At 58.3% G+C, this 16592-nt stretch overlaps 3 protein-coding genes across 8 annotated transcripts in view; 1 reads left to right on the forward strand and 2 right to left on the reverse strand.

Moving 5' to 3' along the window:
- Positions 1-338: 338 nt before the first annotated feature.
- Positions 339-8416, reverse strand: SIMC1 (SUMO interacting motifs containing 1). Of its 5 annotated transcripts, none has more exons than XM_027643142.1 (10): positions 8286-8416; positions 6013-6741; positions 5555-5775; positions 5280-5349; positions 4686-4831; positions 4065-4232; positions 3447-3575; positions 2329-2485; positions 2166-2250; positions 339-796 (listed from the first exon to the last, which is right to left on the reverse strand). In XM_027643142.1, the coding sequence occupies exons 1-10, from the start codon at positions 8388-8390 to the stop codon at positions 576-578; spliced, it is 2031 nt and encodes a 676-aa protein (XP_027498943.1). In that variant the 5' UTR covers positions 8391-8416; the 3' UTR covers positions 339-575. The 5 variants fall into 5 exon arrangements, with proteins under 5 accessions (XP_027498943.1, XP_027498945.1, XP_027498941.1 ...); XM_027643144.1 differs by lacking the exon at positions 8286-8416 and adding an exon at positions 6938-7350; XM_027643140.1 differs by lacking the exon at positions 8286-8416 and having other exon boundaries at positions 5555-5772; positions 6013-6919.
- Positions 8417-8422: 6 nt separating this feature from the next.
- On the forward strand, positions 8423-11879 carry THOC3 (THO complex 3). The gene is made up of 6 exons (XM_027643145.1): positions 8423-8685; positions 9100-9256; positions 9986-10190; positions 10511-10672; positions 10760-10860; positions 11165-11879. The coding sequence occupies exons 1-6, from the start codon at positions 8503-8505 to the stop codon at positions 11326-11328; spliced, it is 972 nt and encodes a 323-aa protein (XP_027498946.1). The 5' UTR covers positions 8423-8502; the 3' UTR covers positions 11329-11879.
- A 1086-nt stretch (positions 11880-12965) lies between these two features.
- CPLX2 (complexin 2) overlaps positions 12966-16592 on the reverse strand; it is a 15846-nt gene continuing 12219 nt past the window's right edge. For both annotated transcript variants that reach the window (XM_027643147.1, XM_027643148.1), the window contains 3 exons: positions 15230-15337; positions 14571-14746; positions 12966-14400 (listed from right to left, as the gene is read on the reverse strand). In XM_027643147.1, the coding sequence (XP_027498948.1) occupies positions 14203-14400; positions 14571-14746; positions 15230-15260 (405 nt within the window). In that variant the 5' untranslated portion in view covers positions 15261-15337 and the 3' untranslated portion in view covers positions 12966-14202. The remainder of the gene's footprint in view (positions 14401-14570; positions 14747-15229; positions 15338-16592) is intronic.

Genomic DNA, 16592 nt, shown 5'->3' on the forward strand with positions numbered 1-16592 from the left:
ATGCTGCCATCCAGCCCACCCTCTTCCTAATCACTTTTGGCCAAGTAATATAGATTGATTTGCACTGGAGCAGAAATGTTCCTCTACTGAGAACTGACTACCATTTCTTTGGGATCTCTGCACTATGAATGTCCTCACTGCCCCTCACACCTGTTCAGTTTTTTTAAAGATTATCATCTTTCCCCTAATAATTGACCAGATATTTGGGCATTTTGCTTACTGTGCAAACTACTGTCAGAGTTTATGGCTGCATTAGTCTAATGCTATCCCAAGGTATGACTGATGGAGGTCTGCACTTCCTTTAGGCAGGGCTGGCACCAAGATGAAAGAGTCTCAGCAAATATAAAAATAATTTATTTTTTTAAAGTGTACAATGTGCCTGATAAACGATGCAAATTTGAACAGAAATTCTGAGACCATGTAAACCAGCTATTTTTCTAAAGAACTGTATAAACCAACCCCCATGACATTGAGACTGCAGCATGAGATGGGGGTTTTGAGTTTTTTTTTTTTGTTTGGTTGGTTTTTTTGGAACTTGAAATTCTTTGTCCCCCTTGCTGCAGTAGTTGTCTCCATCAGGCAGTAGTGACAACAGAGAGCAACTCTTGCAGCAGGAACAATTTCTCCTGGATTTGTGGAGGAAAAGGCTGCCCTAGGACCCCCTGCATTCGGCTGATGAAGTCCTCAATCTTCACCTGAACGTCCAGGTTGGTGATGCTGTCACTCTCCTGGAGCCTGGGCTTGGCTTTCTGAACCATCAAGTCCATCCGGTCACTGAGGGAGCTCCGCAGGTGCTCTGCAAGAGGAAATGCTGGTGGAGAGAGGCAGCACACAACAGAGCACAGCATGCCAGAGGCAGCGCTGTGCCAGAGTGAGAAGCAGTTGGGAATGGGGCTCATCCTCTTGCGGTTATCCCTGATGCTTCTGCACAAGACTGAGGGAAGAAGGAACTGGCCCCTCCTGGAGCTCAGTCTGCATGTGGAGAGAGCCCAAGAAATGGGGAAGGGGCAAGGCTTGTAGAATCCTTTTCTCCTGTGTGAGTGGCAGAATGGGCAGCTGCAAAGGAGTCTCCAAAGAGCTCAACAACAGTAACATTGTCTAGGGCTTCAGGGAGAGTAAAACTGCACATGTGATGGTGGATTCCTCTGCATTCTTTCATGAGAGCCTTAACCCTGGGCTAAAGCAGCTGAAGTTGGGAAGGGACTTGAAGAATTTTCTGGTAAAATTACTTTGGGGAGTTTTAGGGAGTGTTTTGTGACTGCCATTCTCCTGGGATCAGAAATGCTGTTCTTTCCATGGCTACTGTGGGTGGTGCTCCCTGCCCAGTTTACTAAGTGCTGAAAGTGTCCTGGGTTTACCAAAGAGAGCGTCCAAAGGAGGCTGTGAGGATGGTGAAGGGCTTATAGGGGAAGCCACACAAGGAGTGACTGAGGGCACTTGGCTTGTTCAGCCTGGAGAAGGGAAGATTGAAGGGAGACCTCATTGCAGTCTACAACTTCCTTGTGAGGGGAAGAGGAGGGGAAGGTACTGATCTGTGCTCTCTGTGACCAGTGACAGGACCTGTGGGAATGGCTGGAGCTGTGTCAGGAGGGCTGGTTGGTTATTAGGAAAAGATTCTCCCGAAGAGTGGTCAGGCACTGGAACGGGCTCCCCAGGGTAGTGGTCAGGGCCCCAGGGCTGACAGAGCTCAAGGAATGTTTGGACAATGCTCTCAGGGACAGGGTGGGATTATTGGGGGGGTCCTGTGCAGGGCCAGGAGTTGGACTCAATGATCCTTGTGGGTCCCTTCCAACTCAGGATATTCTACAGTCCCTTTGCTTTCTGCTTTTTCTCCCAAACCACCCTATTCTTCCACCCACTGTGTAGCAACTTAGACAACAGTGGGTACAAAGCACCCCCCTGTGTGCTTTCTGGTGCTGGGAAGTGCTTCCTTCCTTTAGGAAGAGGGCTATTTTGTAGGGGCTAAACTTGGCAAAGTAAGTTGGGTGCTCTGATTGATGCAACATCACTTCTTTGACTGCTGGGAATAGTTACTAGCATGGACAGAGGCACATTGTCTTTCAAAGACTCAGTGGCTGTGAGCTCAAGAGCGATGAGAAGGGAGGAGGAAGGGAATTTGGCAGTTCTACTGCAGCCTCTTGATGAGGCCAGAACAAGCTGCTTACCGTGTATTACACTTTGGTAACTCATCAGCAGCAAACTCAAGTACTGCAGCATCTCATCCCACCTTTGCCACGCTGCTGTTTCATCCTATGACAGGAGACAGCATTTGATTATTAGAAGTTTTCTCAGAAGAAAACAAGGCAAAGGAGAAGTTGGACTGGATACCTCAAAATGCAGCAGCACAGAGAAGTGGCTCAGGAAATACAGGATTTTCTCCAGAGACATAGATGAGGTTGAGGGCACATCAGAACTGTGCTGGAACAGCAGCTCTATCAGTCTGCAGCGCAGGAGCTGGCTCTCCATGGTGTTTAATAAAGCTTCCCTGGAAGACAAAAGGGATTTACTTTGGGAGAGACAGCACAGCTTGACCAGAGACAACTGCTCCAGCATGTTCCTGGTGTGCTGCTGGTGCTGACCCAGTGGGGTGACTGCAGGGGCTGCCCAGCTGTGCCTTGGAAGGAAGACCACCAGATGTGGTGAGAGACCTTTGTTATGTGACTTGGCCATGGCTGTGTTTTTGTCCTCAGGTGTGACCTGTGGCAGCTGGAGGTCAGTACAGTCTGTGATGCAAACTGAGCTGCTTCACTTCACCCTGCCCAGCAGCCTGTGTGGCAGTGATCCATTCCTGCTGACTTGCAGGGAGCACAGCCAAGGAAGGGTGATGTGGGGTCAGGGCCAGCCGGATCTACATCTGTCCTGGGCAAAGTGACAGCTTGGTTAGACTCAGTTTGGCTTGATTAGACCTGGTGTGTGCACAGAGTTCTGCTGAAGGGGTGTGAAGGGCTGCCTGCTGGGCATTGCAAGAGTGGGTTTGAAATGCCTGTGGATCCAGTGGTCTTGTGTTTACACCAGAACCAGTCAGGCCCTTGTGCTCTGGCTTCAGATACTGCATTTCTTAGAGAAGCAAACAAAAGGATGTCAAGGCAAAGCTGTAGGAACTGCATCATATTTCTGACAAGCTACCTGGTTGCCCAGGAGAATCAGTGACGTGTTTGCCAGTACTTGACTGTGCTGATGCACAGTGCTGCTTTTCAGACCCTCTTTACATTTTTAAGGTCACACAACTTTAATACGTGAGAAAATTGACTGTTTTCAGCAACATACCACCGAGGTAGATGTGTTCAGCTAGCAATATTGTATTTCCATGGGAGATATAGCCATGCTCTTGCTGGCTGGCCTGTCTTTCTGTACCCTGTAGTACTTTGTGCATCCAGACTCATGTAAATTGGGAATAAGACCATTGCTCACACAGGCAAATGCTGCCTTGCATGTGCTTGTCTCACCTTTGGCTCCTCAGGGGGATATTCAGTATAAATGGGAATATCTCATCTGCAATCTTATGGGAGCTGCAGGTGGGAGATCTGTCCACTTCCACTGCGATGGACAACATCCGCTGGAGCAGGAGCATCACCCTGTGTCAGAGAGACAGTCAGCACTTGGAGAAGCTGCTCCTTGGCTTGCCAAGTAAAGCATTGGGGATGGTCCCTAGTTCAGCCTTGTGCTGTGCAGTGAGGGACACAGGAATGCAGTGGGCTAGATTTGGTGTCTCTTGGTGGCTTTTGAGTCTGATGCTCTTGCAAGCAGAGCTAATCCCCAGATTGATCCTTGGGAGGTCTTGGGCTGTACTGAGTGTTGGTGGAGCAGCACGGGGTAGCCTGAGCTGTAGCTCAAGAGCTCCAGCCTTACACTACATGCAAGAGGATGATACTTACTGAGCCAGTCTCCTATCAGGTGACAGTCTTTTGCTCACCAAGTCTATGTCTAACCCGAAGGAGAACCAGCAAAGCTGGTCACAGGTACAGCCTGGCTTCCCTGACCTGACAGGGAGTGAGAGGCTCTGGCTTCTCCTTGACTTGGGGCCATGATAATACCAGTAGGGAGTTAGCACTTCTGGGGCTTACTTTTGGGCAAAGAAAGTTGCTGGAGCCTGTGTGCTGGCTAGACTTGGTGCAGATGAGCTGTGTTCAGCCCTGGCTTCTGCTGAAGAGGAGGGAGTTTCTTGTGGCTTCTCCTGGGGCTGGCAGAACCCGACTCCTGTAATAGCTGCGACCAACCATTTGACCACTTCCCTAGGACAGAAACAGGAACTTTAGTGGGGATGGGCCTGATTTTGCTGTGTTCTGACCTCTGGATCCACTCGGAGCTTGAGGAAAGATCCTGACAATGAAGCGTATGTCCCACTCACTTAGAGTAGCTCTGTAGAGCAGCTCAACAGAAAAGCTCTCTTGATTTGTACATTTGTCCACAGGACTGCAGCCTCCTTAATCCTGTCCTGAGCAATGCAAATCTGACCTCATTCCTGGGAAAAGCCTGCTAGGTTGCAGCTGCAAATGCCTTGCATCCTCTCTGGTGGTTTGCTTTTGTAAATCTCCTGTCCTTTATATTTGGCCCTACACTTCCCTCTGTCTCCCAAGTTTGCTTCTTGTAAAGTCTGAAAGTCTGACCTGGAGTCTCGACAAGTGTTCCCTGAGCCCCTGCCTCAGTTTGTGGTTAGAGAACAGGGAGAAGGAGGTGTCCCTTACTTGACATTGTTGAAGCACATGTCACACGAAAGCACTTTCTTGGCAATCGACTTTTGCAGCAGGTGCAACCTCAGATTCTTCTGCAAGTCGTCCTCCAGGGTCTGCACCACATACTGCAGGAAGAGGAGCCGGCCAGGGGGCTTCTCCTGAGGGCACATGGAGAGCGTATGAGCCTGAGGGAGCCACTGGGTGAGGAGCACCAGGGAATTTGGCTGTCTTAGGAATGGACTGACGTACACGACTGAGGAGCAGCTCCAGGATGGGCTGCCTGGATCAGGCAATGCCCTTATGGGCATTGCAGGACCTGTTCTACCACTGCACTAGTGCTGTGACCCAGAGTCTTTATCTGTTGCTGTACCTTCTTCAATGGGACAACCTGCCTGCAGCTGTGCAGTGGGTCAGGGAGCACTGAGGATAAATATGAGATACCCAACTGGCACTTGCTGCCCTCAGTGGCTGCAATAAACCTGCACATTGGACTGGCCTGTTCTCTGCAGCAGAGCACAGCCACATGAGGTCCTTGGGCAATGCTTACCCTCAGGCACTGTGTCCTGGATGATCCCTGCCCGATGTGACACACACGGTGCCAAGTACCTGGTCCTCCATGATGACTTTCAGCAGCGTCCAGTCCCATCCCACTGTGGCAGCGTTGGCTGGATGGAGCCTGCAAGGACAGCCCTGTCCATTTGTGCTGAACTGCCTGACCATCTGGCTCCCACCCTCAGAAAGCCTGGGGAGTGCTGGTGGTGGCAAGAGGATCATCCTGGGTTATATGGGAAATCACTCCTATGAGTGAGCCCCTGTATGCTGGGCAGACCCCTGGGAGCACCTACTCAGCCCCGGGGCATGGGGACAAGGGGAACACCTACATTTGGATCTTCATCAGCAGCATGTAGGTGTCCTTCAAGATCTCCTCTTCATGGGCATTCAACAGGACCTGTCTGATGAGGTGGGAGATGATATCTTTGGGGGGATAATGCTGGCAGGAGACGAACTCATTCAGGAGATGCAAGGTGCCCTCCAGGAAGTTCTCCTCCATAGTGGTGCGCACCATGCTCAGCTTCCCTCTGGGGATGAGCTCAGGTTTCTGCTGTGTAGAAGGCAAGGTAACAGGTGAAAGGGAGCTCCCCCAACACAGAGGAACCCAGCTGTGATATGCAGCCCACCGTGAAGGGAACTGCAATAACCAGAGCCCCCAGCTGCCTGGCAAAGCTTCCCACAAAGGGCACAGGGAGCAGGGCCTGCCCTTGCTACATCCTCCACCACAGGGGCTGCTCTGAGCAGCCTCTAGCTGGGCTTGGCAGTGGCTGCTCTAAACTCTGTTTACCTGCTGTGTTTCCCTGCTGGGTGCTATGCCTTGGAAGAAGAGGTGCTGGACTCCACTCCTCCTGAAACTGTGCAGTTTGTCCAGCCAGGCCTTGCTGTCATCATCACTCCTGGCTGGGGTCGCTTGCTGGGTTGGTTCGTGTGGTATGTCATTTGTTTCCAGCAAAGACCCTCGGGCCTTCCCTGGGGTTGTGGGAAGGGTTGGGGCAGGGCTCAGCCTTGGGGGGAGGTCCCTTTCCTGGCAGAGGGGGGGAGGCTCTTCCTCTGGGCCAGTAGCTTTCCAGCTGCTATTGCTGTCCAGGCTGGGGGGTGCTGAGTCCTGCTGCATGCTGGGCAGGGAACTCAGGTCACTATTAAAGCTGGTAGCACTGCAGTCCTGCTCCGAGCTGCAGGAGCTGTGGCAGCTGGAGGCAGGAGAGAGGCAGCTCCTGTTCTCCATGCTTTCTGCTGTGTCCGTGGTGGCACTGGGCTTCAGGGGAGTGCTGTGCCAGGATGGTGCAGGGATTGGCTCTGCCACTGCCTCCATTTCTTCCTTCACGGTGAAGTAGAGCTGGGAATGGGATGTGTGTGCTGCTGGGGCAGCAAGTGCAGTCCTGGGGTCCTGGTCAGCACTGCAGGTGCAGTGTAGAAGGATGCAGGCGTCCTCAGTCGCAGCGATGAAGATGTCCTCAGTCACACTCAGCTGCACTGGGTCTGTGCTTGTGTCCTCACAGGTCAGATCGATGATCTCCTGTGGGGACAGAGAAGGAGTGTCAGTGTCCTTCCTGCCAGGAACCTCTGTTATGGTGGCACTGTAGCCCCAGTCCAAAAGAGAAAAGAGGCTCATTGGTACCAGCCCAGGGAGAGAAACCAGGGGCAAAGACCCCATCTGAGGGGATGGGGTAGCCTGTGGGGGCTGGTGGCTCTGAGCTCTGGGATCAGCTCACCCTGGCAGCACCATTGAGCCTGAGCCCAACCCTGACTGAGGCTCTTCTTCCCTGCTTTCCCCAGGGTTCCTTCTTGCAAAGAGCCATGCCCTCTCCTCCAAATGCCTCTTGCCTTGGGCCAGAGTGGTCCTGGCTGCTTGCTTAGCTCAGTCCCATGATGGGGAAATGCAGGTCCTGCTGACGTGCTGAGGGAGGGCAAGGCAAGCACAATGAGCATTCCTGTAACCCTGTTCCCACTGGCAGGAGCAGCACGGGATCCAAACCCTGGCACCCTGTCTGTGGCACAACCTCGCCCACTATGAAGACAGGAGCGGCAGGGAACAGAGCTGCCTCTTCCTCTTTGGCATCAATCTAGAGCTACAGCAACCCTGAGACTTGGGGGACTCCCACTCAGGACTTGCTGGGTGATGCAGCACTTGGTGTTCCAAGGAGCAACAGGAGCCGGCAGGGGAAGGCAGCTGTGTCTGCACTGGCGGCAGGCAGGACACAGCACTTCACCAGACCCCGGTGTGCCCAGGAGGGGTCAGGGCCTGTTTGCTCTTGGGGAAGAAAATCCCCCTCGGCGTCTCAAAGCAGGGAACACGGTTACCGGACAATTTAAGTCCGTTTTTTTCCCCCTGACTCAGACCTGCTGCCTTTCCCAAGGAGGGGTCCTGGACGCTGGAGGAGCTGGGGAGGGCGGGAGGCCGCGGGGCTCCAGCCGGTCCCGGTGACCATCGGCGGCTGCGGAGCTCAGGAACCGGGACAGCGGCGCGGGGAGTGGGACGGGCCGTTCCCTGAGCCTCGAGCCCTGAACCGCCACCGTACCGGGACATCGTCCCCGCACCCTCTGGCGGTAAAGGGGAGAGGGGTAGGGCAGGGTAGAGGGGTAGGGCAGGGTAGAGGAGCAGGACAGGGGAGGGGGACGGTACAGGGAGAAGGCGGCCCTGGGGAGAGGGGCAGGACAGGTGAGAGGGGCGGCAGCCGCCCCACCGCATCCCTGAGCCAGATCCCGCCGTGGGCTGAGCCCTACAGGGCTGGACCCTCCTCGGGGTGCAGCGAGGGAATGTGACGCTCCATGGTGGGGACTGGCGTTTTCTGGGGTGGGGGGAACGTTGCCGAAGAGGCTGGAACCGCTAGGGGGGCGCGCTTGAAGGCCGGGGCTCCGCCGGCCACAGGTCGCCGCGGGGACCCGAGCCCGCCTGGGGAGAGGCTGGGAGGTCTCGGGGGTTCCCGGGAACACCCGGCCGGGGCTGTTCACCCACCCCTCCACTGCCCCCGAGGCTTCTTGTCTGCGCGCGGCTCCCGTCCCCGCCCGCGGTGGACGCGCCGCCATCTTTGTGCGGGGCAGCGGCGGCCCCGGACTCACGGAGGGGGCGGGCAGGGAGCGGCGGGGGCGGCACGGCCGGGCCGGCGGCGGCGAGCGGGCGCCCTCCGAGTCCGAGTCACTGAGGAGCACCACGGTGTCGTCCATCCCGGCGGCGGGCGGCGGCTCCGCCCCGCCCGTGGAGACGCGCCAGGCGCGGGGTGGTGGCGGAAGTGCCGTCGGGCGCCGTGCCGGGGCGGGGCGCGGTGCCGGCCCCGCCATGGCGGTGTCCCCGTACGTGCAGGCCATGCAGGAGCTGTTCCGCGCCAACACGCGGAGCCGCGAGTTCCCCGCGCACGGCGCCAAGGTGCACTCGGTGGCCTGGAGCTGCTGCGGCCGCCGCCTCGCCTCCGGCTCCTTCGACAAGACCGCCAGCGTCTTCCTGCTCGAGAAGGACCGGCTGGTGAGATCCGCCGGCAACGGGCGGGCGGTGCCGGGCGGGTCGGTACCAGAAGCCCTTGGGCACCCTGGGCCCGGGTGCTTGGGCAGGTGTGTCGAGCCGGGGGATGGGTCCCGGTGGTCAGTACCGGGTACTCGGTATGCGCCGGAACAGGAGCATCGCCAGGAGACCCCGCCGGCCGGTGGCAGGGAACCGGGAATGGAGCTGGAGCGGGAATAGAGCTGGTGCCTGGCGGGGAAGGCGCGGGGCCTCCTCCATCCCGGCCGGCCGTGGGCAGGAGGGTGGCCAGGGTGGCGGTGGCGCTCCGGGCTGGGTTCCCGCCCCATCGCGGCGGGGATACAGTGTGCTGGGATGTGGGGCAGGAGCGGGAGCAGAGCCAGGCGCATCCTCACGCCGACGGCTGTCCTCTCCCCCCAGGTGAAGGAGAACAACTACCGGGGCCACGGAGACAGTGTGGATCAGCTCTGCTGGCACCCCAGCAACCCTGACCTCTTTGTCACAGCGTCCGGGGACAAAACCATCCGCATCTGGGACGTCCGCACCACCAAGTGCATCGCCACTGTCAACACCAAAGGTGAGCCCCTGCCTTCCCAGATGGGTCCCTGCAGGACCTCAGCTGTGTGGGACCCACCCACAGCGGCACAGAGCTTTGGACCCTTTGCTGGCTGCTTTATCTTTGGGTTGCACTCATCATATAAGGGCTCATTTACTGCGGAGTAGGGACTGGAGAAACTCCTGAAATACAGCGCTGGCCGTTAAAATGTTCTGTGTACTTGTTTCTGGAGTCTGTGGGCTGTGAGGCTGGAGACTGGGGGAAAAGCATGTTTACAGGGAGCCATGATGGAAGTAAAAGTTTGTGTGGATTCAGAAAAACCACTATTTGCGTTCATGCGCTGCCTAACCCAGATACCACGTCTGCCCTTGGAAATATCAAATTTTGAGTTGTTGGGGTTGGAAATGGCATTGTAAGATGGTACAACTGCAACTTGCCTTGTTTTTATCTTCATTTAAAGGTATTTGTTGTTGGCTTCTGCTTTTTCTGAATCTCAAAGATCACTGGATCTAGAGGATCTTTGGGTTGACCTTGTGTGGTGATTGCTGTGGTCCCATCTTGGCTGAAATGGGGTGTGGTCCTACTGTTTTGAAGCTGTACTTCTCATAAGTTTTATTTTTCAGTAACTATCTGTATTTGCTGGACAGCTGCCATGCAGGGTTTGTGTGTTACACTGCAGGCCTGGCAGTCTTTCCTATCTGGGAATGGTTTGGAGTGGAAATGGGACCTGCTGCCTTTCTGTCCCTTCAGGTGAGAACATCAACATCTGCTGGAGCCCCGATGGACAGACCATTGCCGTGGGGAACAAGGATGATGTGGTCACCTTCATTGACGCCAAGACACATCGCTCCAAAGCTGAGGAACAGTTCAAGTTTGAGGTGAACGAGATCTCCTGGAACAACGACAACAACATGTTCTTCCTCACCAACGGGAATGGCTGCATCAACATCCTCAGGTAGGTGCCCGTGGCTGCAGGTGGGCCGAGTGGCTGGGCTGGCTGCAGTCAGGCTGCAAGTGCCTTGGCTGCTTTTGGGGGTCTGGAGTCCCACACCTTAGTGATCCCCAGCCCTCTGGTAGGAATGGAGCTGAAGTTGCCCCAGTTCTGGGCTGGGCTCCCCAAGAGGGACCCTGATGCTTCACCTCATTCACTGGACACTTGGTGTTTCCTACCCTGGCTCAGTTTGCTCCCAGTCCTGGTGTGCCTTGTGCCTGCCCTGCTTCAGACATCCCTGTGCTCCTCTCACTGCTCCCTGTCCTCTCCCTTCACCTCCACAGCTACCCAGAGCTGAAACCCATCCAGTCCATCAATGCCCATCCTTCCAACTGCATCTGCATCAAGTTTGATCCCATGGGGAAGTATTTTGCCACGGGCAGTGCTGATGCCTTAGTCAGCCTTTGGGATGTGGATGAGCTGGTATGTGTGAGGTGCTTCTCCAGGTAGGTAGAGCTGTCCCAAAGCTGTTTGCCCCCTCTCTGGGGACCATGTGTGGTTGGCTCACTGTCTGCTCCCCTTGGTTGCTGCAGGCTTGACTGGCCCGTGCGGACACTGAGCTTTAGCCATGATGGGAAGATGCTGGCATCGGCATCAGAAGATCACTTCATTGACATTGCCGAGGTGGAGACAGGTAGGGGTTTCTTCTCGGGGAACAGCAAGGAGGGATCAAATGGAGAAGTGCTGGCGGAGCTGGGAGGGCACTGGGAGAATCTGTCTGCTAAGGAAGAGCTTTGCTGTGCAGAGCAGAGCGCCATGAGGGGGAGCCTTTGCCTCGTTAGTCGGTGGCAGACATGCTTGCCATGTCTGAGCCTTGTCACTGGGTGATTAAAAGGCGCTGGAGCAGCAGTTGTGCCGGAGAGAAGAAGCAGGTGCTTGGCATTTGGGCAGTGAGCAGTGGAGGCTTTCCAGGCTGACATGGCCCCTTTTCCATGCAGGAGAGAAGCTCTGGGAGGTGCAGTGTGAGTCCCCTACCTTCACAGTGGCCTGGCACCCGAAGAGGCCACTGCTGGCCTTCGCCTGTGATGATAAAGATGGCAAATACGACAGCAGCCGGGAGGCTGGCACCGTCAAGCTCTTCGGGCTCCCCAACGACTCCTGATGAAGCTGCACCTGGGGAGGCAACACCTGCCTACTCTTGGGAGTGGGAGCTTAGTGTAGGTAGAGCAAGGAGTTGGCTCCTCTCCTTGGCAGCCTGGCAGGGCTGCGACCTCGGGCTCGGCTCAGTGCATCCTGCTCTTGGGAGCATTTGTAAATAGGCAGCTGTGTGATGGGGATGATGGGGGTGCCCCCCCTCTGCCACCTCCTCTCTGGAGCATGGGGAGCTTGTTCCAAAGGCAAGTGGCCAAAGAAAATCAGTCGCTGGAGGTGGCTGCTGAGGGGCCTTCCATGAGAGGAGCTCCTTCCTGACCAGTCTCCCCAGCAGTGATAAGCTATGTGACTGTCCCCTTGTCCCCAACAGCCTGGTGGCGAGGGCAGCCCTGGGAGCACAGCCTGCCCCTTTTCTTCCCAGACATACCATGTCCCTTCCCTGTGCTGGGGCAGTGAGGAGATGGTGAAGGGATGCAAGCTGGGAGACGTTTCCCCAGCTGGGGCTGAGTTTTTTTAATACTTGTTTTTTTCTAATTTTGATAAATTCTCTTCCTTAACGAAGGTGTCTGTGGCTCCTTGCAGGGGGGAGAAGTGGGTTGTTGAGTTGCTCTCCCTTCCCCTGCCTCTTTCTCTTGGCCATGGCAAGGCCCTGGCTGAGGGGTCTGTCGAGGGACTGTCCGCCTTGTCCCCACTACCTGTCCCCGCTCTCCCTGTCCTGTGCTGTCACCACACCAGAGGGCGCTGTGCCCCCACACTGGCGACAGGTGACAGCGGGGACACTGCTCAGCGGATGTGGGGGACACCTGCAGGGCCCTGCCCGGCAGCGCCGCATGTGCGGAGCACGCTGCTGGTCCCGCGCCACGGCCACCAGCCCCGGGCAGAGCCCTTCCCCACACCCCTGCAGGGGTGACGGGCACTGCCTCCCCTGCCCCTCTCCCCAGGGAGGGCTGTGGGGATTTCTCCCCCTCTGTGCCATCACAGGGCACAGTCTGCCTGCGATGGAGACCTTGCCTGCGAGATCTCTACCGTTTTCTACCTTCATATTTTAGTCTGACAGAAGCTTTTCCAGGTGACTGCTCTGCTGATGGTGCCTGGGTAACGGTGGAGCTCTTTGGCGGTAAATGATGGCAAATGATGGCTGAGGCTGGCTGCAGGCTGAGGCCTCCAGGGCTGTGCCAAGCCTGGGCACTGCCAGGGCCTTTGCCTCGCTGCAGGGACAGGAGGTGCCCCATGCCCATAGCCTCAGGCCCCTCTATTAGGGGACAGAAGGCTGTGACCCACCAGAAAGAGCCCTTGTACCCCAGGGTATCCCCTGTCATTCAGTGAAGGAAGTCCCAGAGTCAGGGGGAAGGGGCAGAAGCCCCCATGCCATGTCTGTGGGACATGGGTCCACCAGGACCCGTCCCTTTTGCCTTGTCCCCATCCCCAGAGAGGACACCTGCAGAGTGGGGAGCAGCAGGACTGAGCAGGACTCTGGGAGCCACCTGTGGTCACTCCCTACACCTGTGGCCTGGCTTGGGTGCTGCCCAGGGTGGGCCCTGTGGCCTTACCATATGTGATGAGCTGCCAGGTGTCAGCCCTGGGGTTGATGGGGCAAGGGAGCTGACATAGGGACCCAGAGAAGCAATGGATGAGAAGAGGCTGGAGCAATGTACAAATCCCTTTATTTTATTAGTTTGTCAAAGACTAGTTCGAGCAGGATGGTCACAGCATGTCTGTGGGGCCCCGAGCTGCCCACCACCTCCCTGGAGGGCCCTGGTGGGTGGCTGGGGGCCGTGGCTGAGGAAGCAGGGGGAGGGGGGAGCACGGTGTGGCAAGGGAGGGGCTGGGATGAGGGTGTGCCCCTGCCTCCCCCCGTTGGGGTACAAGCAGCAGCTCCTGGGACATCCCAGGGTGCTTGCCCAGGGATCCCTTCCCAGGCCCGGGGACCCGTGTGTCCAGCGTCAGGTGGGGGGCAGCCAGGCACTCCCAGCCCTGGACTGGCCCGGCAGCCCTCGGCCCCGCGCTGGCTTTATTGCAGGGGGCAGAGTGGGGGTCCCGGCAGCGCGGCGGGGGGATCTCGGCTCAGCGCCGCGGGTGGCCCCCGGGGACAGTGGGGGCTCGGGGGTGGGAGTCTGAGCAGCGGACACGAGGACGCATGGAGCGACGGAGCGCACCCTGGCACAGAGACACTAATGCGAGGACGGGGGCCAGCGGGGCCAAGACACAGACGAGCGAGCGGGGGGGACGGGGCAGGGGGGGCCCTGCCCCGCACGTGCCTTTGTACACGGTTGGCGGAGCGCGGCGCCCGCTCCTCCCGGTGCTGAAGTATTGCAGTCTAACTGATATGGCTTTAACTATGGGGCCAGAGATGCGGGGAGGGGGGTCCCCTCCAACCCCCCGATGCAGGGGCACACCGGGCAGCCCCGGGGGACCCCCGTGCCCGACGACTGGGGATGGGGGAGCTGCGGGCAGGGCGCCTGGCTTTGTGCTTTGGGCTTGGCCCGGGGCGGGACGGGGCAGGGGGATGGCAGTGTTGGGAACGAGGGCAGGCGAGCAGAGGCCTGCTGCGGTCCCCTGGGAGGGCAGGAGCAGGGCAGGGGGCACAAGGAGCCACCCCGGGGAGGCCGGTAGGGCCTGGGTGCCCCCAGCCCGCCACGAGGTTACATCAGTGCATTTGGTCCCGGTTCGCCCTGTCCGGCCAGGGCTGCTCCCCTTTGGCGTGGTGGGGGGGGGCCCTGCCTGGACGGGACGGGGCGGGCTTTTGGTCTGGTCAGGGGACAGGACAGGAGGGGATGGGAGGGGGTGTGGGGACCCCCTCTCCGGGGCCAAGGGAGCTGATGGAGGGGTTGTAGGGGAGAGGGCGCCCATGCCCCAGCACCCTATGGCAGGGTTGACAGTGCTGTTACTTCTTGAACATATCCTGCAGCGGGCCGGGCAGGTACTTGAGGACGGTGTCCAGGATGCTCTCCTCCTCCTCTTCCTCCTCATCCCCGCAGCCTGCTGGGATCGCCTTCTTGGGGCGCGTCAGGCTGCCCTCACACGGCTGCTCCAGGGCAGCTTTCTCCTCTGCTTCCTTCTCCTCCTTCTTCTTCAGCCCGTACTGAGAGGACACAGATCCTCAACAGGGCAGGCACAGGGCACTGCCTGCACTGTGCCCATGCCCATCACCACTGCCTTGGGCCACTCTCCTCCCAGCCATGCCAGCTCCCTGTCCCAGCCCCACCCCGGGTGCCAGGAGCAGGGGTGGGTGCAGGAGAAGCATGTGCTCACCTTGTCACGGATCTGCTGCCGGACTTTCTCCCGTTCGGCTTCCATGCGGGCGTGCTTGGCTTTCCGCTCCTCTTCCTGCTGGCGCAGAGCCTCCTGCCTCTCCTCCTCCTTCTTCTGCGCATCGGGGTCCTTCTCCTCCTCGCCCCCCAGCATCTTTCCCATGTCCTTGGTGGCCCCTGTGGCATCACAAGAGCATTGGCTGGTCCCCAAGGGTGCTGCAGCTCAGTGCTGGCTGCTGAAGCCCTGCAGCAGCAGGCAGGGCAAGGAGCGCCCCTGACAAGGACAACCTGGGACATCCCCAGGGCCACTGATGCCAAAGTGGGCTGCAGACAGGCTCTGGAGGCTGTGGGGATGGGGAGTGCCATGGGCTGGCTGCGCTGCCCTAGTTCAGCGTCAGCCGGAGGAGACGCCGGCAGCTCCTTCGGCACCCAGGGGACCTGCCGGGGAATCCCACTTAGCGGCAGGAGAGCCAGGATTCCCCAGCCAGCTGCTGACGGTGCTGGGAACAGAAACCCCAGAGGGCTTCAGCAGCTTCCCACTGCCGGTGGCTCTCTGTGTGACTCTGTCCCCCTGCCATGTCCCTCCCACTGTGGTCCCAGGGTGTCAGGCCAGTACCACTCCTGGAGAGGGGACTCTGAGGGGCAACAGCACCCACTCACCGCCCAGTGCTTGCTTCATGACAAAGTCCATGGTGCCGATGTGTGCGTGTGGCTAGGCCAGTGCCCAGCGCTCATCCACTGCTGTCCGGGCTTGCTGACCTGGGCCACCTGTGTGGGCAGAGAGGGACAGCATTGGGGACAGCATGCCCGTGGTCCCTACTGCCCAGGTGCAAGGAATGGGACGGTCCCTGGGGCTGCGCTTTACACCCTCTGCATCTCCAGCCCCAAATGCCTTCCAGGATGGACAGAGGGAGTTTCTGGGGTCTGCAGGCAGAGGGTGTGCTGTGCCTGTTTCCCTCAGCCCCCTCCTCACATCCCTGCTGGCCTTGAGGACCTATGGAGGGACCAAGACAGGGATTCCAGAGGGATGTTCCACCTCACCACTGCCCTTGGTGTGGCAGCAGGAGCCAGGGGTGCTGCCTGAGGGTTGGTGGGATGGGGACCCACCACACCACTATCCACCGTGTGCCCCTGCTCTGGGGGAGGGGATGACAGCCCCTGCCTGGGGATGCCAGAGTGGCGCAGCCAGATATGGGATGCTGCGTGTGCGCGCGTGTCTATCGCAATGTGAGTGCTCTGCAGAGGGTTGGCGGCAGGTTGTGGTGATGTTTGGGGGCTGCAGGGGCTGCAAGCAGCAGCCTGTCACTGTCTGTGTGATCCATGCGGGTGCTGCAGATGGGTGACACCATGCAGGGGCACTGCGTGTGCAGGACAGAGCGGGTGCACGCCGTATCTGTGTGCGCTGTGTGTGAGCTCTGTGCAGGCGTGCAGGTTATGTTTGCTCAAGAGGTGTGTTTGCGGGTGGCTGCAGGCTGTGTTTGCACGGGGTGTGTGTGCACACACGCGTGATAAGTTTGTGGGGCTGCAAGCTGCGCGTGCCCCCACGATGTGCGGGCTTGCAGCCTGTTTTCAAGCTTCGTGCGTGTGCGAGTGTCGGGGTTTGCGGGCTCTGCGGATGTGTGTGCACGCAGGGCTGTGTCTGTGTGCTGCGTGTTTTTGCTCTGTGCGTGTGTGTTTGCACACTGGGGGGGTGTTGCAGGCTGTGTTAGTGTGTGTGTGGGGGGCTGTTTGTGCAGGTCCATGGGTTTGCAGGCTGCACGGGGTCTGTGCACACAAATTTGCAGACTGTGTCGCGTGTGTGTACGTGTGGGGGTGTTGCAGGCTGCTTGCGTGCTCCGTGTGTGCGCGCATGTGGGGGATTACAGGCAGGGTGTGTGTGTGGGGGTTGCCCGTGGGGGTGCCCATGCCCCCCACGTGCCCCGTGTGAGTGGGGGGCTGCAGGCTGTGCTCAGATACTGGGGTGCAGTTTGCTCAGTGTGTGTGTGTGTATGTGTGTGTGTGTGTGTGTGTGTGTGTGTGTGTG

Source organism: Corapipo altera, unplaced genomic scaffold, assembly GCF_003945725.1.
Source record: "Corapipo altera isolate COAL_440 unplaced genomic scaffold, ASM394572v1 75, whole genome shotgun sequence".
In the NCBI taxonomy this organism is placed as follows: Eukaryota; Metazoa; Chordata; class Aves; order Passeriformes; family Pipridae; genus Corapipo; species Corapipo altera.